The 22,860-nt window shown below is 46.6% G+C and overlaps 2 protein-coding genes across 7 annotated transcripts; one reads left to right on the top strand and one right to left on the bottom strand.

The window, feature by feature from the left end:
• Positions 1-349: 349 nt before the first annotated feature.
• On the bottom strand, positions 350-10,905 carry LOC144944480 (cytochrome P450 2D15-like). Of its 3 annotated transcripts, none has more exons than XM_078872653.1 (9): positions 10,375-10,905; positions 8,433-8,589; positions 7,700-7,849; positions 6,254-6,414; positions 4,134-4,307; positions 3,739-3,880; positions 3,125-3,312; positions 2,235-2,376; positions 350-1,810 (listed from the first exon to the last, which is right to left on the bottom strand). In XM_078872653.1, the coding sequence occupies exons 1-9, from the start codon at positions 10,561-10,563 to the stop codon at positions 1,626-1,628; spliced, it is 1,488 nt and encodes a 495-aa protein (XP_078728779.1). In that variant the 5' UTR covers positions 10,564-10,905; the 3' UTR covers positions 350-1,625. The 3 variants fall into 3 exon arrangements, with proteins under 3 accessions (XP_078728779.1, XP_078728782.1, XP_078728781.1); XM_078872656.1 differs by lacking the exon at positions 10,375-10,905 and adding an exon at positions 10,297-10,360; XM_078872655.1 differs by lacking the exon at positions 10,375-10,905 and adding an exon at positions 10,013-10,073.
• Positions 10,906-12,914: 2,009 nt separating this feature from the next.
• Positions 12,915-22,805, top strand: LOC144944481 (TAR DNA-binding protein 43-like). 4 transcript variants are annotated; one of them, XM_078872659.1, is made up of 5 exons: positions 12,915-13,296; positions 15,302-15,465; positions 16,111-16,251; positions 19,019-19,186; positions 21,033-22,805. In XM_078872659.1, exons 1-5 carry the CDS (start codon positions 13,056-13,058, stop codon positions 21,792-21,794), a joined length of 1,476 nt encoding a protein of 491 aa, XP_078728785.1. In that variant the 5' UTR covers positions 12,915-13,055; the 3' UTR covers positions 21,795-22,805. The 4 variants fall into 4 exon arrangements, with proteins under 4 accessions (XP_078728785.1, XP_078728786.1, XP_078728783.1 ...); XM_078872660.1 differs by having other exon boundaries at positions 19,022-19,186; XM_078872657.1 differs by having other exon boundaries at positions 12,916-13,296; positions 19,013-19,186.
• The last annotated feature ends 55 nt before the right edge of the window (positions 22,806-22,860 follow it).

Here is a 22,860-nt window from a genome sequence, read left to right on the forward strand (position 1 = left end):
GTGACTTTGACCACGTGCCAACAGTCAAAATAGATCAACAAACATTTTCTCCATAAAAGATCTCTCTTCGCGTTACAAAAAAAGCATAAAGTATCCTTTACACAATCCGTGGGCCACGTGGTATTCTTGGAGGGCATCGTTTCAGGAGCATTGATTCAGCACGAGGAACATTCTCGGGACGGATTTTAGAATTCAGTGTCTCATGGGTAGCCAGGCTTCACCTCGACTCAACGCCGGCGAACCGCGGCGCAAGCGGGCATTGAGCTGCGGGTAGGCGGCGGTGGTGCCGTTTGTCGTTCCAAAAGAGTAGTCGCTTGTCAGCAATGACTGAAGGGGGGTGGATAAACAAGCACACGACTATCAACTAACGACGACCCAACCAGAGATCGGAGCTCAACTATGACAAGACGAAATGAGCTCGTGTGAATGAAGACACGGGCTAAGACAATTTGGTCATTTTATTCGAGATTTGCAGTGCACCGCGAGAAATCATAAATTGGAAATGGATATATCATTTTCGCATCGTTGATATCATGCAATAATGTCATGTCAGCATAGTCTGAGATGGGCATAAAGTAGATGTCAAATGTTTCCGTGTCGAAGATGAGAAAGAGGATGTTTTGATACTTGGCTAAGATACTTGTACGGCAAGTCCTCGCTTAACGTGTGTTCACACTATTACGCGTTTTCGCAATTACGCGGTTCTTCCACCGGGGAACACTTTGCAAAACGCAGAATGTGCCCGTTACAATGCGGAACGCGCTCGTCACAATGCGGAACACGGCTGTTACAATGTGGAACGCGCTTGTTATGATGTGGAACACGGCCGTTACAATGCGGAACGCGCCCGATATAATGCGGAATGCGCTCGTTATAATGCGTAACGCAGCCGTTGTAATGCGGAACGCGGCTGTTATAATGTGGAACGCGCTCGTTATAATACGGAATGCACGTGGTTTCATGAGCAGTCGACGACGAACTACTTAAGCTGCACGGCCGAGCGGTGCGATACGGCGGCGTACCCTTCGTTGTTTGTCCCACCCTCTCACTGCGTGTGACGTTATTAAATGGGAAATAGTTTTGCTGAACGCATTTTTCCGCTATACATCTGATTTGGCTGCCTAAAATAACGTCTTTAAACTCACGGTCCCTTCACTCGTTACTTTCACTGCACATACATCCACCCTCTTTTGTAGAATGTGTACCACCAAAGTGTCGGTATATGTACTCATGTTCAACAAGCACAGCTGACGCTACTGCGCAACGATTCATTTGGAAAACTTGCTCTGCTGCCATACTCGTTGTATGTGCCTGTTGAAGGATTAATGGAAGACAGCAATAGCTGTCACATTAATAAAAAAAAAATGTTTAACAGACATCCGAAGGAAATTACTGCTTAAGAATTATATATAAATTTTTAAACAACGGGCAGTGAGAATGCCAAGAAGAACACGGGTCTACACCCTCCTTGGCATGTGCACCCTTGCTGCTCTGGAGCAAACATCAAGGCTGCCCCCTGCTAAAGTTGCCACCTTGTCCCGTATTTTTGCCGGAGGATCGTCGGCAGCGCTGGAAAATCTGCAAGGCCTGCCGGTACGTCGAACGTGTCCCGGCTTTTTGTCGATTCAAGAGTTGCGTGGGCGCACTCCCATCTTGTACGGCTGCGGTGCCTGCGTGAACTGATATTTGGGCTCCAGGTTTGGCTTTGAAGCCGGGTCGGGCCAGTAGAACTGAAAGCGCTGCAGCAGAGACGTGAAGAACAGGAAGAGCTCCATCCTGGCCAGGTTCTCTCCCAGGCACACGCGTGGACCTGGCGATGTATACATAAACTATTGTTATTTCACATCCTTGTACGTTGTGGGAACGCCGTTGGCACGATTGACGCTATATAAAATGAAAGTATTGTTCTTCTTGGTTCTTTCGGTAAAGTCACGTAGAATGGAAATAATAAAATAATAAAAATACTACATAATTAAATAATTCTCACGACGTTTCGGCCACAGGTATGTCTTCTCGACAGACCTGTTCTTCACCTGAGGATGGCTGCTTGCATTGTGGCCGAAACGTCTTGAGAATTATTTGATTATGTTTAATTTTCATTATTTTATTATTTCCATTCTACGTGACTTTACCGAAAGAACCAAGAAGATGAATGAATCCCTGCAGTCACGAAAGCTTTAAATCGAGAAAGTATTGTTATCGTTACTTTTTTTTGTTAAACCATGTAAGCGTACCGGCAGAAAAGACCAGGAAGGCGTCGGGTTTGACGAATTTACCGCTGGCGTCCAGGAAGCGGCCAGGGTTGAACTCATGTGGGGCTTCCCACTGGCTCTCATCAAACAGCACCGATGTAAAGTTCGTCAATACAATAGTTCCCTGTGGTACACGCAACAAAATATATCATTTGATGAGTGCCGACCACCCAGAGTACGGTTGATAACACTGGAAAAACTAACCAACAATCGCGACCGTGTTCTCCGTATTGGAAATTGGGGAAAATAAGACGCACCCCAAACTTGTGTCGAGTGTCAATAGAGATAGTACAAATCTGCTCACGTGCACACACAGCTACCAGATTATGAGACTCGCTCCTAACTTTTGCTTAATATACAGGGGGAAAAGTGCGTCTTATAATCCGAAGAGGATGGCGCTAGAAAATGGATGCTGTTAATGTTGAAGAAAAATATATAACTTTTACTTCAAACACTGAAATGAAACAAAGATGCTGGCATCCTGGCTGATGGAGGGAAACAGATGACCTTAAGTAAAGAGAAACGGGAAGAAAGCTTAATTATAAATATTCTTTGGGTCTTTCGGTGAAGCCACGTAGATTGATCTATCTACTTTAAGTAAAGATTTAATTATAAAGTTACTGCAAATTACATTTTAGGATTTTCCAGACTGATTAAAAGACACTCTCGGGCACGAAGGCTTCCTTGCCACTGCGTTTGTGCCGCACAGCTCTCACACGCCTTGTCGGGGTTTTACCACGTGGCATTCCACACGATGTCCGAAGTTTCGCTCCACGTGCTGGGAGCTTATCCAGGACAGCTTTCACCAAGGCTCACCACATGAATAGAGTCGGCGAGCGAACAATAGAAGTCCAGCAAATGACTCGCGGTACCTTGGGCAGCAGGTAGTTTTGAAATTCCACGCCCTTCAATGTGCAATGCACCACGCCGAGTGGCACGGTGTTGCTGAATCGTTGGCTCTCGTGGATGACTGCGTCTACGAAGGGCATCTTGGGCCGGTCCTCCATTGAGGGCAGGCGGTCCGCGCCCACGACCTCGTCGATCTCCTTGTGGCAGGCAGCTGCCCCAACAGGCAACGCCAGGACAGGGATAGGGGACGTGCGTGATAGATGATTATATATGTAAACAAGGAGGCCGTTATGACTGCGGAATCAGTAAGGATACTGCAATGTCGAAAATAACTAGGACTACAGTTGAGTGTTTAAATATGGAACTTGATAGCAATAACTTAATCCAAGACGCTGTCGGACATTAACCTACAACTATATCCTTTGGGTCACACTGAACAATTCGGCGAAATTCAGCTTCCTTTCGAACGTGTTTCACTCCGATTAGTGTTAATCATTTTGCAGGCCGTGTTTATTTTAATGGTTATTGCCCCCCCCCCCCGCCCCCCAGTATTAACCAGGGCAGCCACCGAACTCGAACCACGAACAACCTCTGCGACAAGCAGCAAAGCAGCCCACGAATGCGCTGCACTCCCTACCCTGTATGTCTGGGTGCGCCATCATGTAGAGCAGGGCCCAGCGCAGGGTCGTGGAGGTCGTCTCGGTGCCAGCGATGAAGAGGTCCAAGGTCACCATGGACAGATGCTTGTCCTTGAAGGGGCTGTTCGGGTCGCCCTTCTCCTGTTTCGAAACAAAGACAAAGATCCCCCGTATAGCCTTTTTTGTTTATATTTCACCAGGTAAGGCCCACTGAGCTATGTAGATGTTTTTCAGAAGCGTCTTGGCCATAAATGAAAGCTCAACGAAGTGTCTCAACACGTGGAAACGTATAGAAGCCAAATCCTCCAAACACGTGTTGTTGATTCTAATGCCGAGGGAAAAACCAGGGGACTCACGGTAACTATCGTCAGACTGTTTGTGCTCTTCCGCAAACCTTCTCGATCTCCGCCAAGTAGGCGTCGATCAGGTCCCTGGGGTTACTCGGGTCCAGCGTTGCACGATGCTCGGCAATCTTGGCGTCCACGAGGGCCTGGACCTTTGCCTGCGAGGTTAACATTTTCTGCTGCGGCCCGGGTAGCTTGCACAGCACTGGGAATATGTTGCAGATCTGAAGAAAAAGAAAACAGGCACCGCATCCTCTTACTTCTAGCCCCCCCCCCCTGCCCAGTCTCACGTCCCAGTCCCTAGCGCACACGCAACGCTCCCCCCCTCCCCTTATTCTCCCCCCCACCGCCCTCTCTGATTTATGTAAACCCTTCTTGGTTCTTTCGGTAAAGTCACGAAGAAGGGAAATAATAAAATAATAAAAATCTAACATAATAAGAATAAAAAAACAAAATAAAACATTTATTTTTATTGTTATGTTTTATTTTTATTATTTTATTATTTCCCTTCTACGTGACTTTACCGAAAGAACCAAGAAGATGAATCCCTGCAGTCACGAAAGCTTTAAATCGAAATTTATGTAAACCCCTTAACTCCGGCTTCTCTCCCACTTCAGTAAACATTTTCTTGCTCTGGTTGGCACACCGGGTGATGATTGCTTGTGTTGCAATCGAAACGTCGTGATTTAATTTATTTGTATTTTTCTTTTGTCACCTACGTGACTTTACCGAAATAACCAAAGAGTTTGGGTTGAGATGTGTATGACGAACCGCTGTGCAGTGCACAAGATGGGGTGGTCACTACGGCTGTTGTCAGCCTGTGATTTTCCACTGCTGGGCAATAGCGTGTCCCCCCCCACGCTCCCACCCCGTTCTCTTCCATTCCTGAGTTCTAAATGTCCCGTTGTGGCCTCCAAACCATTTGATTTCATCTCGTTATACTCTTTCGCCGTCTTCCTTCTTAGCATGTCTGCCCGTTCTCGTTATCACTCCACGTTAGTTGTTCTCACGACGTGTCCTACCCGTTGCCACTTTGATGATTTCTCTAGAGATTTAACAACAGCATTGGTGAACACAATACAGGCGTCCCTTGTTTAACGCCCCCCCCCCCCCCCTTGTGTGAATTCGCAGTTACACATTCATCTTTTAGGGACATGCTTGACACTTACGTGATGCGTTTCACAGGTACGCGCACAAGAAATAACACATTTTTAAAAAAAAATTCTAACTAAAACTAGTTTTCAAAGATTTAAAAAAGTAAAATCTATAAATATTTGACAGGTTAACCAACTCAAATCTCGTGGCGTCACTACATCATGGCAGCGCCGAGTGGCACGCGCTGGGCATAGTAATCTGAGATCTGCTGTCTTTGTTTGCATCATGCGTGCCGCTGCAAGATACGGTTGCTCTTCTTGGAAATCTTTTCTTTCAAAATAACAAAAGAAACGTTACAACCCCTGCACTGATCAGCCCACAGCCATCCACAAGTAGAAGCAGCCCGCGGAAGCATTCCACAAGCCCTGACGTTACCCCTTATTCAGTAATCTTTGTAAGTAGTAATATTTTAAATAAACAAAAATGTTTAACTCCTTATTAAGTATTTTTGTAATGTTAATATTATTATTAAGTATTAAATGCATACGTATTTTGTAAAGTCAACGCTAAAATATTTAAATTAAATATTATTTTTTTCATTCGGAATTGCCATCCCCCTTCAGCAAGTGTGTGTCTACAGGGAAATAGACTTCATACGGCACGATTCCACTCACGCGTTGTTTTTCAGAAACGCATGTCACGCGTTTTGCGAAGGATGCTCGTGCTGATGTTTTTCTTATTTTTATTGTTTTATTCCGAACATCCATCTCTTTAACTTGCTCTTAAAATATTTATTCCACAGCGTAATAGAAAAATGCGGATTAAATAACAAAAAACTTTCTGTAACTCATGGGAACGGCCATCACAACTTGAAAATGCATGCTTCTCCCTCCGCTTTTGTCAACTTCAGAAGGGGAAACATGCCGGAGACTCGAGGGCTCTGGGAAAAAGCCTCCACTGAGGACCTCTTGCCAAGCCAATCCGTCAAAGTGCCCTGTGAGCAAACGAGGTTGGGGAGCTTACAACAGTGAACGACACTAGAACATCAGTCCTACAAAAGAAAATGTTGACTGACCTGCGCAAGTAGGCCCCCTTGCAGCACCAAGTTTTCCTCTATGAGATGCAGCAGCTCCTGAAAGTGCTGGTCAACGTAGTCAAAGCGGCTCCCGAACACCAGCGAACAGATGATGTTGCTGACCGCGTTGTTAATATTAAAGTGAGGGTCAAAGGCTGTGGCTGCAAAAAACATATACAATTCATTCACTTTGCAGTGGCAAACCTCAGAGTGCAGACACACACACGTGCACGCGCTTGCATGCGATTCGATGAAGACACACGCAGTGGCACTCTTATCTTATACAGAATTATATAGCAGCCAGGAGAGGGGTGTGCTGGACATACCGAGACTGGAGTGGGTGTATAGGAGTGTGGGGTTATCGGCTGTGTCAAAGACTGAGGAAAGATCGACGAATAATGAAGATTGAGGAGAGGCCAGCATGGGCAGTTTGTTTAACACGTAGGCTTTCATCTTCTTGGTTCTTTCGGTAAAACCACGTAGAAGGGAAAAAAATAAAAAATAAACATAATAAAATACAATTCTCACGACGAGGACGGCTGCTTGCGTTGTGGCCGAAACGTCGTGAGAATTGTATTTTATTATGTTTTATTTTAATTATGTTATTGTTTCCCTTCTACGTGACTTTACCGAAAGAACCAAGAAGATGTATCCCTGCAGTCACGAAAGCTTTAAATCGAAACGTAGGCTTTCGTGACTATTATCATACATAATACAGGCGACAGCCAGATTCTCCACAAATCTGGCTGTCGCCTGATGAAGCTGGTTGTAATTACTGGTGAAACGTCGTACTCAGATTGTAAATGTTGTGGCTTGGCTCTCCAACACACCGGTGTGCTGTACTAGTGACGAATTGTCCACGTTCTGTTTACGTGACAACCCTTTCTCATTGGCTGTGTCGGGTGGTGGCGGTTTAACGACACATTTATATGTTTACACGATCTCACCCAAAAAAACAGTATTACGGATGGGCAGAGTTTGTTAGATGATTCCGTACAGTGAGGAGGGCAGTTTCAGTTGAATGGGAGGGGAACAATCCAGATTGGAAATGAGGGTAAAGAAGATGAGATGAGACGTAGTGAGTAAGGCGGGAGTGGACAAGACGTTCAAGAAGCTTAAAGAAGGGAGGAGAGAGATTGGCCGGTATTGGCAGGACTATACATATCCAGAGGGTTTTTTAAAATGATATTCTTATTGCAGCGTGGAGGTAAAGCTGCAGTACAGTGGTTTGCTTGCTGTAATATGAACGCAGTGATTCAAATTCGATTCATGGCTATGCCTAACATCAGTGGCGAGTAATTTCAAAACTGGTCTTGCCCACCCGCCCCTTCGCCAACATAGACCGACCATTGTGGTGATGTATGGCCCTCATCCAGCATAGAATTTACAAAAAAAAGGGGCTGTGCATTCCAAACAAAGTGGCACGAAGAATCGACGGCAACCAACCCTCCTGCTTGAAGGTTTCCATGAGGACCTCGGCCTCCGTGAGGATTCTCTCTTCTATGGTTTTCCTTCCGAATCCAAAATTACGGAGGGTTGACAAAGTAAATCTGCGCTGTCGCTTCCAGGCTTCGCCGTACGGAGCACCTATGATGCCTGCAATCAACCGGCGCAAAAGAGCAAACACAGTCAAATGTCGTACACGACGTTGGAATTTTTAAGGTTTCGTACGCGCATATCCTTGTGTAACGTTTGCATGCTCACGTGTGTTTATAACCCTCGGGTAAAAATTATTATCATATCTTCTCCCTGCCGTTGTGGTGGAGTCATGTGGCTCCCGAAGCATAGGGCAAAATAAAAGCCATGCCGGGCCATTTTAGAATGGGCTCAGAACAAATTTTGATTTAAAGCTTTCGTGACTGCAGGGATTCATATTCTTGGTTCTTTCGGTAAAGTCATGTACAAGGGAAATAATAAAATAATAAATAATAATAAAAAAAACTATAAAAATCCTCACGACATTTCGACTGCAACACAAGCAATCATCATCAGGTGTGAAATTCACAGCAAGAAAATTCGAATTTTTATAGTTTTTTTAATATTCATATTATTTTATTATTTTCCTTCTACGTGACTTTACCGAAAGGGCTCAGAACAGTTTGGGTTTGCTTGGCAATAGTTTTAGAAAGGCAGCATGAAGCAAACAACGGTATATCGCTTGAGCAGAAATTCCACTTACCAAGGTTTTGTTTCGTTATTTCCATAAGTGGAATGTACGGTCGATCGGAAAAATCGTGGGACATGAGAACCTCCTTCACGAGTTGGTAGCTGTTCACCACCACCAGTGGCATCGAACCAATGAATATGCTGTACACGTTCCCATATTTTGTGGCCATCTGCACGACAGAAGTGATGTTCAGTTAGAAGCTGACAAACCCGCCATCCACCACGCTATGCGTGTGATCGTGTGCAAAACACAAGGGCTGAGTAACATTGTTTTGGCAATACTTGGTGTTTTTTTTGCAGTTGTGCTGAATACATCTACGTGGTTTCAGGTTATACCGCGTTGCCTGACATCAGAGCCGGCCCAGCCACTAAGCGACCCTTGCAATTGCAAAGGGCCCCGTGGCCAGCAGAGGGCCCCCTAGAGTCACTGCTAGCTCGTGGGTGAAAAAAATCATACATCAAAGGGGCCTCCAACCAAATTTTGCTTAGGGCCCCCAAAGGTCTAGGGCCGGTTCTGCCTGACACGATGGTCAATGTTTCAAGTAACAGCATTTATTTAATTTCTAAATGTCCAGAATCATAATATTTATTTACACTGGAGGAATCCGATGAGCTATGAAGCTCTTTTTCACAGACGTCCAGTACATATAAATGTCCAGTAATGTGATTAAAATATAACAAATATTTACAATTACATTTTACTTACAACAAAATTGTATTGACGGCAAAATATGTTATTAAAAGAAAGATATTTGCAATAAAATATCTCCACACAGGTTCAACAGGTGAAGCGAATGCTGGGCCAGTATCGATCGTCTGGGCCTCATCAGCAGAGTCAGGCTTGCTAATCTAGACAACTGGTCTCCCTTCCCAGGCCGTCGTCATCTCACAGAGAGCTAAACACACAGGGCTAATCCAAAGTGTACGACGCAGTCAAGACCCTGAGCCATGGTGACACAGAGCCGTGCAGAGATGGAAAGAGCTGTTTGGTTCTTGAGGGGAGGGGAGGGTTGAGTCAAAGGAATGTCAAATTGTCATCATCGTGTGTGAACAACACAGGCATCAAAGTGAAAAGGGCATTGCATGCATTACCTAGCACTGATGGCAGGATGCACACTGCTAAGGGGCAAGGCAGAGCCCAGCTCGAACAGTAACAAAACAAACTGCAAATGCATCAACATACATATCCTCCACATAACAAAGTATTGTTGTAGGCTTATTGTCAACAAACTCACATTTATATAAAAAAAAAACACTGCCTTAAAAATAAAAAACACACACATATATACAGTAATCGGCATTGTTTCTGGTAATAGCCCTTCGTGATATGAAGGTCAATTTCCTGAAACGTAACTTGCGTTGACTTTTGTGAATTGTGCTCTGCTGTTTAACAGCAAGTTGGTAGCATCAAATTGCCCACTGCGCTATGGTTGCTCCTGATCAGTGCTCGATGTTGCTCCATTGCTCCTTTTTTTGCCTCTGATGTTGTATTTATTTTGCCATCACTCTTGCCCAGAACACTATCCTGGGTGAAAGCAAACTAAACAGCATTGCTGGTGAGAAAACTCTCGTACACAAGACTTTGAAACTCACCCGGTTCAAACAGAGCCAACCAACACTTGCTGACATGGAAAAAAATCTCGCGCCCACGACTATCCTGACCACTCTCGAATATTCTAGATTTGAAGCTTTCGTGACTGCAAGGATTCATATTCTTAGGTTTTTTTCGGTAAAGTCACGTAGGTAAAATAATGAAAATTAATAAAAGTAAAATAAAAATAAAATAATAAAAATAAAAATAAAAAAAATCACGACGTTTCGGAGGCAACACAAGCTTTTATTAATTTTAATGTTTTACCTACGTCTTGAATACTCACCCGGTTAAAAACAAAGCCAACCCGAAGGGCAATTCCAACAATCGGAATAGCCCAGTCCCGAAACCATCCGTCTCTCACCTGCTGTAACCCTGCGACAGGATTGCGACCCAACCACATGAAGTTGCCTAGCACGGGCAGAATCGGGGGCCCCGTAGGGAAGCGATAGGGCCGCGTGATGAAGATGTTCTTCCTCTGCAGCAGCAGCAGGAGGAGGACGAAGATGAGAAGCAGAGGCACCGAGAGAGCAGGCGAAGCGAACTCGTGCATGGCTCTGATGCTGTGTGCGCGCGTGTGCTGATGAGACGCGTCTCTTGCGAGAAATCAGTGTGTCGTGTTCACGCGAACGCACGCTACGTTCGCCTGCAGTCTGCTGGCCGAGAATTGTCTTGCTGTTGTTGTTGTTGTCAACCCCGCACGCACCTCCGATTAGCACGGTTGGCTACGTACGGCGTGAAAGAAGTTCAACACACACAGCGTGCGTGCAGTGTCACACGCGTTGTACACGAATGCCTAGTGCCGTAGGCGAGTGGCGATCGTCCTCTCTGTGCTGTGGAACACCCCCAGCCGCTTGGCAGGCTCTCTCTCTCTGTCTCGCTTGTTCAAAGTCAGTGTCATGTGTGGGTGGGAGTGTTGTGCGTGGGTGGGTGTGTGGTATTTGTATGAATGTGTGTGGTGTGTGTTGGGGGAGGGGAGTGGTAGTGTAGTAGTTAGCGCTACGAACCCGGTGATCCGAGTTCGATTCGCGCTCACGGCCAACACCGGTGACGATTATCTGAACCTGTACTGGGCCTCCCCTAGGTCGACTCAGCCTCAAATGAGTACCTGGTGCGGTGCGTAAAAACATCGCCACGAGGGAGACAAAGGCGGCCGGGCGTGGTGCTGGCCACCCACCCCCACGTGTGCCTTCATACGTGCTACTCGCTGACAGCACTTGCCACAACAGTCTGCACAGGCTACACGGGTGGTCTTTGCCTTTGTCTGTGTTGGGGGAGTGACGTCGCCTCCTTGAACAATGGGGAGCAGAATGGTCGTTCTCAAGTGCGAAAGTGTTCACGTTTTAGCGGACCCCACGTGAGTGGGATTAATGCGTGGAAGAGGAAGAGGGTGAATAGGTTTTACCCTTCCTGGGAATGAAACAGGCGTTAAGATTTTAAAACACCAAACCGAAACCATTTGCAGGGAATCATGTCTGCAGTTAAGTACATGTGGTACTGGTAGGAACCTCCTGGTTACACCAGCTCACAGGGGATTATTGTGTCCGTCGTGCAGGGAGGGGCTGGGTGGGGAGGGAGGGGCTGTGTGGGGGGTGGGAGGGGTGGGGCTGGGTGGGGTGGGGCTGGGTGGGGTGGGGCTGGGTGGGGTGGGGCTGGGTGGGGAGGGGCTGGTCACCCCGTGGTGTCCTTATAAAACTCAACGTTTAACCTACTCACGCCGGCTTGTGCCCGCCCTCACAGTCGGGCATATTTGCGGAATACACCACGCCGCCGTTGACCCTGGCCATTGACCGAGCAACCCAACGTTCCTACCAGCTCCCTCCGCAGGAGGAATGTGTTTAAAGTAAAAATTGGTGAAGATTTCGCTTTCAGTGGCGCCCTCTCGTGGTGGCTGGATGCCTTGAGAAACAATCCACCATTTTCAACCTGTATCTGGGCCTCGTTTAGGTGGACTCGGCCTTAAACACGCTGAGATTCCTCCACTCATGTTGATGACTGGCTATACCAGACGGAATGTTTCATCTCATGTATCCCGGGAGAGTGTCAGTTCTGGGTCACAATGTCATTTTTTGGGGGATTAACGGCAACGAAATGAAAAATATCGGGAAACCAAAAAAGACGACGACCGATTTGCCGCACGTAACGGTCGAGCAATAAACATCCCTCCTTCCTTCAAGTCCCCGATAAGTGGTGAACCAATTATTTGGTGATACTGCATGATTTGGTAGTGGTGCCAAAAGCAGAAATAACAACAAAACCTCATCACATTAATCGGGTTTTCCTCTTCTTTCTGGCAACAAAAACTGAAACCTTTTTACAAGGATTCATGTTACTGCATTAACCACAATACTTGCAGTCAAAATGCAAACAAATCACACTATGATAATATATATGCATTGTCCTTGAAATAGATTGGTCCACACCAAGGGACGGCTTTCTTTTGAGCCTCGACCCAATTGGTGCTCGACCAGAGGACGCCAAAAGGCGTCCACAGCTCAAAGACAATGCTGCACTATCAAAGTAATGAGGGCTCGGGGTGAGCATCTACATCATTAGACCTCCTTTGCTAAAGGAGGTCGGGGGTTTTGCTTGAATCGACCCACGTGCCCTGCCAGTGTTTATTAGCGAGGCCCTCTCTGTACCACATGGGGGGATGGTGGGTGGGGGGGGATGGTGGGGGGAGATCGTGGGTGGGGGATGGTGGGTGGGGGGGGGGGATGGTGGGGGGGGGAATGGTGTGTGGGGGGGATGGTGGGGGGGTGGGATGGTGGGGGGGGGGGATGGTGGGGGGGGGATGGTGGGGGGGGGTGATAGTGGTGGGGGGGGGATAGTGGTGAGAGGGGGGATAGTGGTGGGGGGGTCAACAAACTTCCGCTTCCGGTCCACATCTGACCCCGCCCCCTTCTAAGTCGCAGCTTCCGCTTCCGTTTCCCGCCTCCAGCTCCTCCACGAGGCCGCCATTGTGCAAGCAGCAGCCAGCGGCCCGCTACGGACACCGCGTGAAGCAGCAGCAGCAACAGCAGCAAACAACAGCAGCAAAACCCCATGGCGTCGTACGTGCGCGTTGCGGAGGACGAGGGCGAGGAGCCGATCGAGATCCCCGCCGAGGAGGACGGCACCGTGCTGCTGTCGAGCGTTGCCGCGCAGTTCCCGGGCGCTTGCGGCCTTCGGTATCGCGCGGGAGAGGGTCGCGCCCTGCGCGGCCTGCGGCTCGCCGAGGGTGCGCTGCACCCGCCAGAGCCCGCGACCTGGGGCATCCACGTGTACCTCGTCACCTTCCCCAAGGGTGAGAGAGCGAGAGAGAGAGATGGAACGAGCGAGGTAGATGAGAGAGGAGCGCCGTTTTTTTAACGTTTCGGTGATGCGTGGTGTGTTAATGCCGGCCATGTGGATTGCCTCGTTACATCCTCCCGCCATGGCGTAAGGGGGGTTTAAACAATAAAATATCTCCCTTGCAGCCTTCATAGACTTGGGGTAAGTGCTGTTAGCGAGCACCTATGGAGCAGGGCACACGAGGAGGGGGGCAGCACCACGCCCGGCCGCCTTTGTCTCCCTCGTGGTGATGTTTGCACAGCGCACACCACTTACTCGTTTGATTCGAGTTAAACGGATGCGGAATGATACCTAAGAGTATGATATGCATTTGTATTAATGTTCTCGGCAAGCAACTTGGGTTTGCTGGAAATATTTTTGTTATTTTGCGGGACCCAGGTTACGCTCATCTTGGTCTCTTGCAAATCTGGTCACCGAGCCCCATGGTGTATAATGTGCAGTCCCCACCTGTTGAATATTGCCCGAAACGCAGCCTATTTTTTCCCTTTTAAGGCCACAGCGTTTTTGAAGATCGTGAGTTTGCTACTTGTGCTTTATGCATCACTTCCAACGCAGCATCACGACATTACTGGCGTGGTTTAACAAATTCCCTTGACTTTAAATCGTCAACTTTCCCCAAGGGGGGGGGGGGGACACCAGAGTTTTAAAACGTATACAATTGTACACAAATTTGCAATGTGTACCGAGTATTGTACCCCAAATTTATATGCAATTTGCCGAAAACAATTACAATTATAGATAACAATAGGCCGACAACTTGTACCTCGCCACTGTTCCCAAAGGATAGGAGATGTTATACGGGAGGGACTTGGGCACATTTAATAAATAAGCAACGTGTATCGTTTTTTGTTGTCATAGTTGTGAGAATTATAACAGCAGTGTCCTCGCATTTGCGCAGGATAAAACTCACGAGGTAACTCCAGCGCCTCGCGGTGTTTCTCGAACACGTGTCCCTCGGGGGAAGGGCTATCAAAGACAATATGCCCCGTGTTGCCTTTACAGGCTGGGGTTTAGTGACGTTAGCGAGCAGCTTTGAATGCCTGCAGGGTACACGAGGCAGGGTACAATGCACAAGGTGGTGGAGTGTGGCCAGAATTACGCCCGGCCGCCTTTGTCTCCCCAGTAACGATTATACCGCACATCGCACCAGGCTCTCGATTGAGGGTGAATAGACCTCCGAAGAGGAGGGGTCCAGAATCTGTTCAGAAATCGTTACTGATGTGGGCCCTAATCGGGAAATCGAATTCGGGTCGCCTGGTTCGCAGCGAACAACACACGTGCAATATTACATTGCAAACGTTATAATATTAATCGATTTTCCAAATTACATATTACAACATTTATATTTAATCGGTAGTCTTTGTACGCGACGTCTTTGTGCGTGTGATAGGCCTCGTGTTTCCGCTCACGTAATGCGTGGCTCTGGATTTCCCCACGGCCTACGCCCCGAATCCACCGTGTGTGTGTACAAGTTGCCGAGCCACAGCCTTCAACGTGTAAACCCTCTCGCGGGGAATGCATCTGCAAGGGCGTTGAAGCGAGTATAGGCGGGGGCTACGTCGTATGTAATTGTTGCAAAGGCGATCTTGATTTGAAGCTTTCGTGACTGCAGGAATCCATACTCTTGGGTTATTTCGGTAAAGTCACGTAGATAGAAAAAAGAATAGATCACGACGTTTGTCGCTTGTTGCGATCGAAACGTCGTGATCTATTATTAACAGTGGGTTATAAACATACATATTCACAATGCTTATTGCATATACTAGCCGTATACACACTATGTATGTTTACAGTTATACAATATAAATCAACGTGTACCTGGTCACTTTTATAAAGTTACCGAGTTTATTTAGGCATAAACATGCGACACACCATCGGTTAACGATGGATATGTTGACTATTTGCACTGCACCGTAGCTCAAGCAGTCGCTCATTTGGTTTTGTGTGTGCGTGCGTAGACAACAAACGCAAGATGGATGAGAGCGATGCGTGGAACGTGGCTAAGATCAAGCGCTCCGTGCAGAAGACGTCCGACCTCATCGTGCTGGGGCTGCCGTGGAAGTGCAATGAGCAGGACCTGAGGGATTACTTTACAGAGGTTGGGGACGTGCTCATGGTTCAGGTACGTTCCACTCGCGGGACAGAGAGATGGTTGAATTGGACATCTGGAATATGTATGCAATTTGTGGTCCTGGTTTTTTTTACTTCCTCTATTCACCAAAATGTGTCCTAAAACCTAGGGAATGCATTTGCAAGTTGAAGGTATTGACTGCGAATTAAAGTGAGCTTGAGGACACGGGTCGCTAGCCTTTACACCGCCCGTGGTTTTGAACGATGGTCACCAAGAAAGGGAACATCGCGGAGATGAAGCGGTGAAATCCGCTCGTTGGTGTCGGCTGGATTGTCACATCACTGGACATAGCGGTGGATGATTATCCTGAAAGGCAGAAAAAAACCAAGAAGCATTTAACGGCTGTACTATACTGTCAAACTCGGTCAGAGAAAAAAAAACTATGAATATGTTTTGGCAGGTTCTTCAGACTGATCAAGTAGAATGTTACTTGAAAAAAATACCATTGCAAATCAAACTTTTGTTTATTGTTTTATCACCAAAAATCCAAAATTACAGCACGTAATATATGGAGGTTCCTTTTGCGAGGCACAGATCATGGAGCATTTACAGGTTTGGTTTTAGCGAAAATACGCAAGGCAAGAGTTCCCCCACGCTCATTTTAGTTTAACATCTAACGATTCCTCTCCTTTGCAGGTTAAACGTGATGCCAAGTCTGGAACTTCGAAGGGGTTTGGTTTTGTCCGCTTCAGTGAGTTCGAGAGTCAGTTGAAGGCCATCTCGCAGCGGCACTTGATTGGTGGCCGCTGGTGCGATGTCAAGCTGCCCAATACCAAGGTACGTGGGAGTGCGCGTGCTTATTTAGCAGAGTTAGGTGGAAAAGGTGTGTGGATTGGGTGAGAAATTGATTGTGGAACTGTGTGGGTCGTTAGGCGATTGTGGATACTTGGGATTGGCAATGAGTTGCGTAAGCGTGCGTTTGATTGAAAACATTTTTTTTGGTACCGATGCAGTTTATGGAGTTAGGTGTATGACTATGAAGATGCAATTGCCTTCTGGTGATACATGCGTTGGCCTGAGTGGGTCTAATTCAGTGCGATTTGCGAATGTGGGTGTGGTGGTGTTTTATTGTTACGATCCTGACGGTTGTGAATCCTGGTGCTGTGTAGGTGTGATAATTGTACAGATGATTGGTAGTGTTTGGAATGTGTCTTTTTGGTTTGTGTGGTGGTTGAGCTCCCTGATTTGGATGATGGCAGACTGCAGCCTTGCTGATGGCAGATTTATAACTTTGATTTGAAATGAGAAGTTGCAAACTGGTGTTCATTGCTTAAGTGACGCAGCATTGGCTTCTGTTGCTCTGTTTGAGTTGACGGGGGCAAATTTTTTGTCGTTTTGAAAGACAATTGAAGAACATTGGCTTGTAGGAAGATGCAACCAGAAAACAATCACCTGTTAAAGACATGTACACCTCGGCCGTATTCCCAAGCGTTGTTGGACACCAGTTTGAAGCTTTGTGACAAAAAAAATACTTGGAAGATCGGGTCAAGCTTGTGTCATTGTGGCACTGCGGTGGCATCACGTCCATGTGTTTTAACACAGTGCAGTGGTGTTCCAGAGTGCGCAATGACGAATTGCTTGACCTGTGTGACTTCAAAGTAATTTTCTCTACCACCAAACATTTTCATGCACTTTTTCAACTGGGGTGCACACCGAATTTGAAGTATGCATCTGCGTAATAAGACCCATTTGCCATTTAAGGGCTGTCTTCACCTTAAATACTTATACATAGCCACCATTATGCAGCATCAATGGGGTCACAATGTAGTGGGCAAAGAGATGGAGTCGCCTTCGTGGTGGTTAGCGGTCAGCAGAAGCCCTTCGTTATTAGTTGAAACACCATTGTGCGAGCCAACGGCAGGAATATATTTACCTGGGTCACATAAATCGGTGTAACTCGCTCACGTGTTCTCCGAGCAAGGAGCAGTGGCTGCGACTTTTCTGCATTTTTCAATTGAGTGATATTTTACAATGCATTTTGGATTATAAAGTGTAACGGCAACTGCATTACAACATGCTCATTCATCAGTGTGGTGTGTCTAGATAATTGTGTTGGCCTATAAAAGTACGTGTAATAGTATGTATATGTTGTATATATTTAAAAATGTAAGTGATACTTGTCGAACTAAATATACATGCCGTATAACTATAAAGGGTTTCACAATATCCTATAACCTAACATTTTAAACATGTTTAGTCCTATGGTTGTGCATCTTCATTTTGTAGTAGTCTGTGTGTGGCTGTCAGTGTGGTTGTATATGTGAATATTAGTGTGTAAGTGTGTGTATAAGTGTGCGAGTTTGTGTGTGTCTCTTTATATGAGTGTGAGTGATAGTGTGGGTGTGATTACAAGTACAGTGTGCGAGTGCTTGAGTGTGTGCAAGTGTGTGAGTGGTGTGTACATGAGTGCGTGAGTGCAACTGTGTGAGTTTGTAAGTGTGGGTGTGTTAGTTTATACGAGTGTGTCGGTGAGTTTACAAGTGTGAGTGCGTTGGTGTACTTGTGCATACAAGTGTGTATGCGTGTGTATGAGAGTGTGAATGTTGAGCGTTTGTGCGTGTGTATAGATGTGATGTTTTGTGTTTATTTGAATGTATGTGTCGGCGTGAGTTTGTTCGTACCCACGTATGACATTTCATCCAAAGTATGAGGCTGCACAAGTTAATGTTTATAGGAAACTGGCTGACCCCATGGCAATTATGATATTGAGTGGTGTAATCTTTTATATTTGTTTTTTAACAGGGTTTGAAGAAGTTATATTTGCATTCATTTGTGAAATAACGTGTATTTGGTTTTGCCTGTGTGTGTGTGTGCGTGTGTGGGTGTGTGCGTGCGTGTGTTCGTGGGTCTGAATGTGTGTGGTATGTCGTGTGGGGGGTGTCTGATATGTGTGCGTGCGTGATGTGGGTTGCGTATATGAATGTGATTACAATGTTGTGAGTGGCGTGTGTGTCAATCTATGTATGCCTTCATGTTGGTGGTCTTTGGTGTTTTGTGTGTTGTGTTGTGTGGCATGCTGTGACGATGTGTGTGTGGAACACTGGGTGTGGTATATTGTGTGGGTCCGTATTGTGGTGTGTTATTGTTGGCGTGTGGTGTGGGTGGTTCTTGTATTTCGTATGGCATGGGCTTTGGTGTTGTGCGCTGTATTGTGTGGAATTGTGTGTGGGGGTATGGTTTGCGATTTGGGGTGTGCATGCGTGTACTTTCGAATTTTGTGTGGCGTGCTGTGCGTGTTTGGGTGTGGTGTTTGGGTGTGGTGTGTGTGGTGTTTGGGTGTGGTGTTTGGGTGTGCTGTGTGGTGTTTGGGTGTGGTGTGTGGTGTTTGGGTGTGTGTCTGTGTGGTGTTTGGGTGTGCTGTGTGGTGTTTGGGTGTGGTGTGTGGTGTTTGGGTGTGTGTCTGTGTGGTGTTTGGGTGGGTGTGTGTCTGTGTGGTGTGTGTGTGTGGTGTTTGGGTGTGCGCGTGCTGTGTGTGTGCGTGTGTGTGCTGGCCGTTGCGACATGGTCGCCACGGGTGTATGAAATGTACATATACAAGCAGCAGCAGTCGGAAACGGGTTTCCACAGCAAAAAGATCTTTGTGGGCCGCTGCCCGCCTGACCTTACCACGGAGGACCTGCGGGCATACTTCAGCCAGTTTGGAGAAGTCACCGACGTCTTCATTCCCAAACCTTTCAGGGGATTTGCCTTCGTGACTTTCACAGATGAGCAGGTGGGTTGGAACTTCATACACTTCGCCTACGATCAAGTCTCCCGGAATTGCACCCAAACTTGTCAGATCTCTGTAAGATTAGCATGTTCTAGCCGTCATGCATTTAACGGGCATGATAAGCTGCCCGGTTACGTTGTGAGTAGGGTGGCAGTTGAGTAAGATTCGTTGTACAGTGGTACCCCCCTCTGGAGAATCGAACTTAATTAGTTCCAGAAGGCCATTCGAACACCGATTTGTTCGAACACCGAATTAATTTTCCCCATAAGAATTAATGTAAATGACATTAATTGGTTCCAGACACAAGAAATCGCTCAAAGCATTTTTACACGAAGTTTACAGTAATTACATGCATAAAATCATTTAAAAAAAACCAAGAAACACAATAAATAAATTAATGGAATAAATGAAATAAATGAACATTGAACTTCACTTTACCTGTAGTAAGGAGAGTTGATGGCTTGAGATGAAGGTGGTGAAGAGGAGGAGGTGGTAGAAACCTTTGGGCAAGCGTACTTTCAAGTCGCGATTGCCTGTTCCATCTCCGAATTTCGTTTGGTTTCCGGGACAAAAAATGTTCGGAAATATCGTTCGAACACCGATTTGTTTGAGTTCTGGTGCGTTCGATCTCCGAGGTTCTACTTTACTGGTTACTTAGGTCCTCTCTCGTCTATGCTCACTGCCCTTGCCATCGCACACGTGGTGGGGAGGGGATGTCCTCTTGCAGTGGAATGACACAAGGCCTGCTGCCACATGCTTATGATTATTTTCATCCTTTTCTTTTTTTAAATGACCAACCTAGATTATTTGGCTGCAATACATTTTCACGTGATAAGCCGATTGAGCTCTCATTTGTGGCCAGGCCGCTTCTGAACAAGAACTAAGAGCTCAGTGGCCTTTACAGTCGAGTGTTTAGATTATTTATTTGTAGTGATTTGCTTAACTTTTCTAAAACATTGCACTGCTATTATTTTTTTGTATTGTAACTTTCTGACCCATGCCCCTACTGGACATCTGCTTAAAGATAGCTTCATAGCTCATCGGATTTCTGCAGGACAAATGAAGATTATGATTCTGTTATGACAGGAAAGAGCCTTACATACTGGTATTCGGTCACATTTAAAATATACACGGATAGAAATGTTAGCGCCAGCGTTGAAATAAAACAAAAATTGTTAAATTGATTCAGGGTGTAGGGAAACACTTAAGCCTCGCCGAGTAGGGCATGGGTTCGATTTCCTGGTTCTCTGGTTTCCTTACATGGCTGAATAACAAAAAAGTGCACTATGGTGTACCTAGTTATGGTCAAACACCCCAATGCTGAAATATTGCCTGCAAATTACTCAATGTGGTTTACACAGCAGCAAAATCGCCCCCCTTCCTGCAAAATCTTGGCAAGACCCTCCTGAAGCTTTTTTGAGTAAACAAGTTTCATCATATTAATAATAATAATACACTAATGTCAAATAAACTACATTTGGATGTTGAGGTGCTTCGTAAAGAAACTACTTGGAGTAGCTTTTTGGATTCACCTTTATAAAGTTGAATACATTGCTAAACTTCTGTTGGATGTTCCATGTGATTGTTGCTATTTGCTTATCGCCCCTCAATCATATAACACTACATAAGCATAACTATGCAGTCCCAGTGATATGGAAACATGCAAAGATATTCATACACAGCAAAACATTCTAGTTTCTCAAGTATTAAAAATGGTAAAATATGCATGACAAAAAGTTGTGCAGTTCCAATATAAAGGCAATAATGTTGCACACATGAATGAAATTAAAACACAATATACATATTTTTTTAAATGTGTGTGTGTGCGTGCGTGCGGATGCATTGACAGGTGGCAAACAGCCTGTGTGGAGAAGACCTCATCATCAAGGGGTCCAGCATTCACATCTCCAGCGCCGATCCCAAGGGCAGCAACAACGCTATGGGGAACGCCAACCCAAACTTCTCGGCGCTGGGCCTCAATCCGCAGCACCAGTCACAGTCGTTCACGGTCAACACCGCCGCCCTTGAGCAAGTGGCGCGCTACGCAAACTTCGGCTCTTCCAGCGGCAGCTCGAGTGGCAATAACACACCCAGCAACAACTACGGTTATGGCTACGGCTACGGGTATGGGAATAACCCCTTTGGTCCGTTCACGGGGTCAAATTCGACGTCGAATGCCGCCCAGTCGAGCCACGGATCTTCGTCCTTTAATCGCGGTGGCGGCGGCGGCGGTGGTGGGATGAACGCCGCGGGGAGCGCGTCAAATGCCTCCAGCCTTGGCGGCGCAGCAGGAGACGGGAGCATGAATCCGCTGGGCTCGTTCAATCTCAGCCCCGCGGTGATGGCTGCCATGATGCAGAGTGGTTGGAATATGATGGGGATGTTTCAGGGGCAGGGGCAGGGTCAGGGTCAGGGGCAAGGCCATGGCCAAGCACAGGCTTTGGAGCAGTCGCAGGCAAATAAGTCTGGGGGATATGGGGCGAGTGGGGGGCAGGGAGGAGGTGGCTATGGGGGGTGGGGTGGAACTGGAGGTTCTACGGGGAGCGGAGCAGCGCACAGCACCCAGTCTTATGCCTCCTCCAGCTACGAGGCCAAACCACATGGCTGGTAAACGCTTCCTTTGTGTAACTGCTTAACAACAGTGTATGCATTGTAAAACAGTGTGATACATTTTAGGATTATTTTTTATTGCATCAGTTTTATAATTCTGTTAACTTCTACGTGTGTGTAGTGTAGCGGTTAGTGCGCTACGCTACGAACCCACGAACTCAAGTTCGATTTTTGCTCACGGCCAACACCGGTGACGATTATCTGAATCGGTCCTGGGCCTCCCCTAGATAGACTCGGCCTCAAATGAGTACCTGGTGCGGTGCACATTCATCACCACTGGGGAGACAAAGGCGGCTGGGCATGGTGCTGGCCACCCATCTCCTCGTGTGCCGTGCCAGCCTTCATAGGTGCTCGCTAACAGCGCTTGCTCCAACAGTCTGTTAAATTGTCTGAGCTGGAAAATTAAATTTGATCTTTTTTTTTGTGAAGTCATTGGTGAGATCAGTGCTACACTTGACCCATCTTCATCATCGCAGTTGTCTAGATTCGGTGGTGTCCTCTTAGCATTTCTGACCGAGCCACAATGCAAAGGTAATACATTTTTATAACAGTATCGCGTGTATAATTACACCAAACGCAGCTCAAGAATGGCATAGAGCGCGATACATTTTTAAAACGATGGTTGGATACCCACGTGCAAGCCGCCATCTCGGCCACCCCATCGCCCCCAACATCTCTTCACAGCCAGCGGAAGAACGGGAATGGTGACTTGCCCCCCCCCCGCCAGGCAGTCTATAGCTTTGCACGTCAGCATCATCTAGAATGTAAAGCTCTTGCTCGCCAAGAGGGACAATTTGGACTTCCACCAATCATGGTGGTTGGCTGCTGTTGTCACGATGCCCCCCCCCTCCCCGCATTGTTGCGTGGTCAGTTTTCACTTTTCCACAATATAAATCTGATGGTCATTTTCTAGAACCGATAGATGGAGAATGTGTTCAAAAAGTTGCAAGTGTTATATTCTTCACAGTACTGTTAAGTCACTTACGAAATAAAATGTGTTTTGGGGAAATCGTTCATTTGCAAGAACATCATTTTTACGAGCTTGTTGGTGAACGTGCACTTTTCAT

This window comes from Lampetra fluviatilis, chromosome 35 (genome assembly GCF_964198595.1).
Source record: "Lampetra fluviatilis chromosome 35, kcLamFluv1.1, whole genome shotgun sequence".
In the NCBI taxonomy this organism is placed as follows: Eukaryota; Metazoa; Chordata; class Hyperoartia; order Petromyzontiformes; family Petromyzontidae; genus Lampetra; species Lampetra fluviatilis.

What these genes read in the sequence shown, in the direction of transcription:
- LOC144944480 (XM_078872653.1), bottom strand. Translation starts at nt 10,563, where the DNA reads ATGCACGAGTTCGCTTCGCCTGCTCTCTCGGTGCCTCTGCTTCTCATC. An exon ending in AAGGGGGCCTACTTGCGCAG is followed by an intron (nt 4,308 to 6,253) that starts GTCAGTCAACAT and finishes CTTTTTCTTCAG; the next exon opens with ATCTGCAACATATTCCCAGT. An exon ending in ACTTGGCGGAGATCGAGAAG is followed by an intron (nt 3,881 to 4,133) that starts GTTTGCGGAAGA and finishes GTTTCGAAACAG; the next exon opens with GAGAAGGGCGACCCGAACAG.
- LOC144944481 (XM_078872657.1), top strand. Translation starts at nt 13,056, where the DNA reads ATGGCGTCGTACGTGCGCGTTGCGGAGGACGAGGGCGAGGAGCCGATC. An exon ending in GGGACGTGCTCATGGTTCAG is followed by an intron (nt 15,466 to 16,110) that starts GTACGTTCCACT and finishes TCTCCTTTGCAG; the next exon opens with GTTAAACGTGATGCCAAGTC. An exon ending in TCAAGCTGCCCAATACCAAG is followed by an intron (nt 16,252 to 19,012) that starts GTACGTGGGAGT and finishes TACATATACAAG; the next exon opens with CAGCAGCAGTCGGAAACGGG.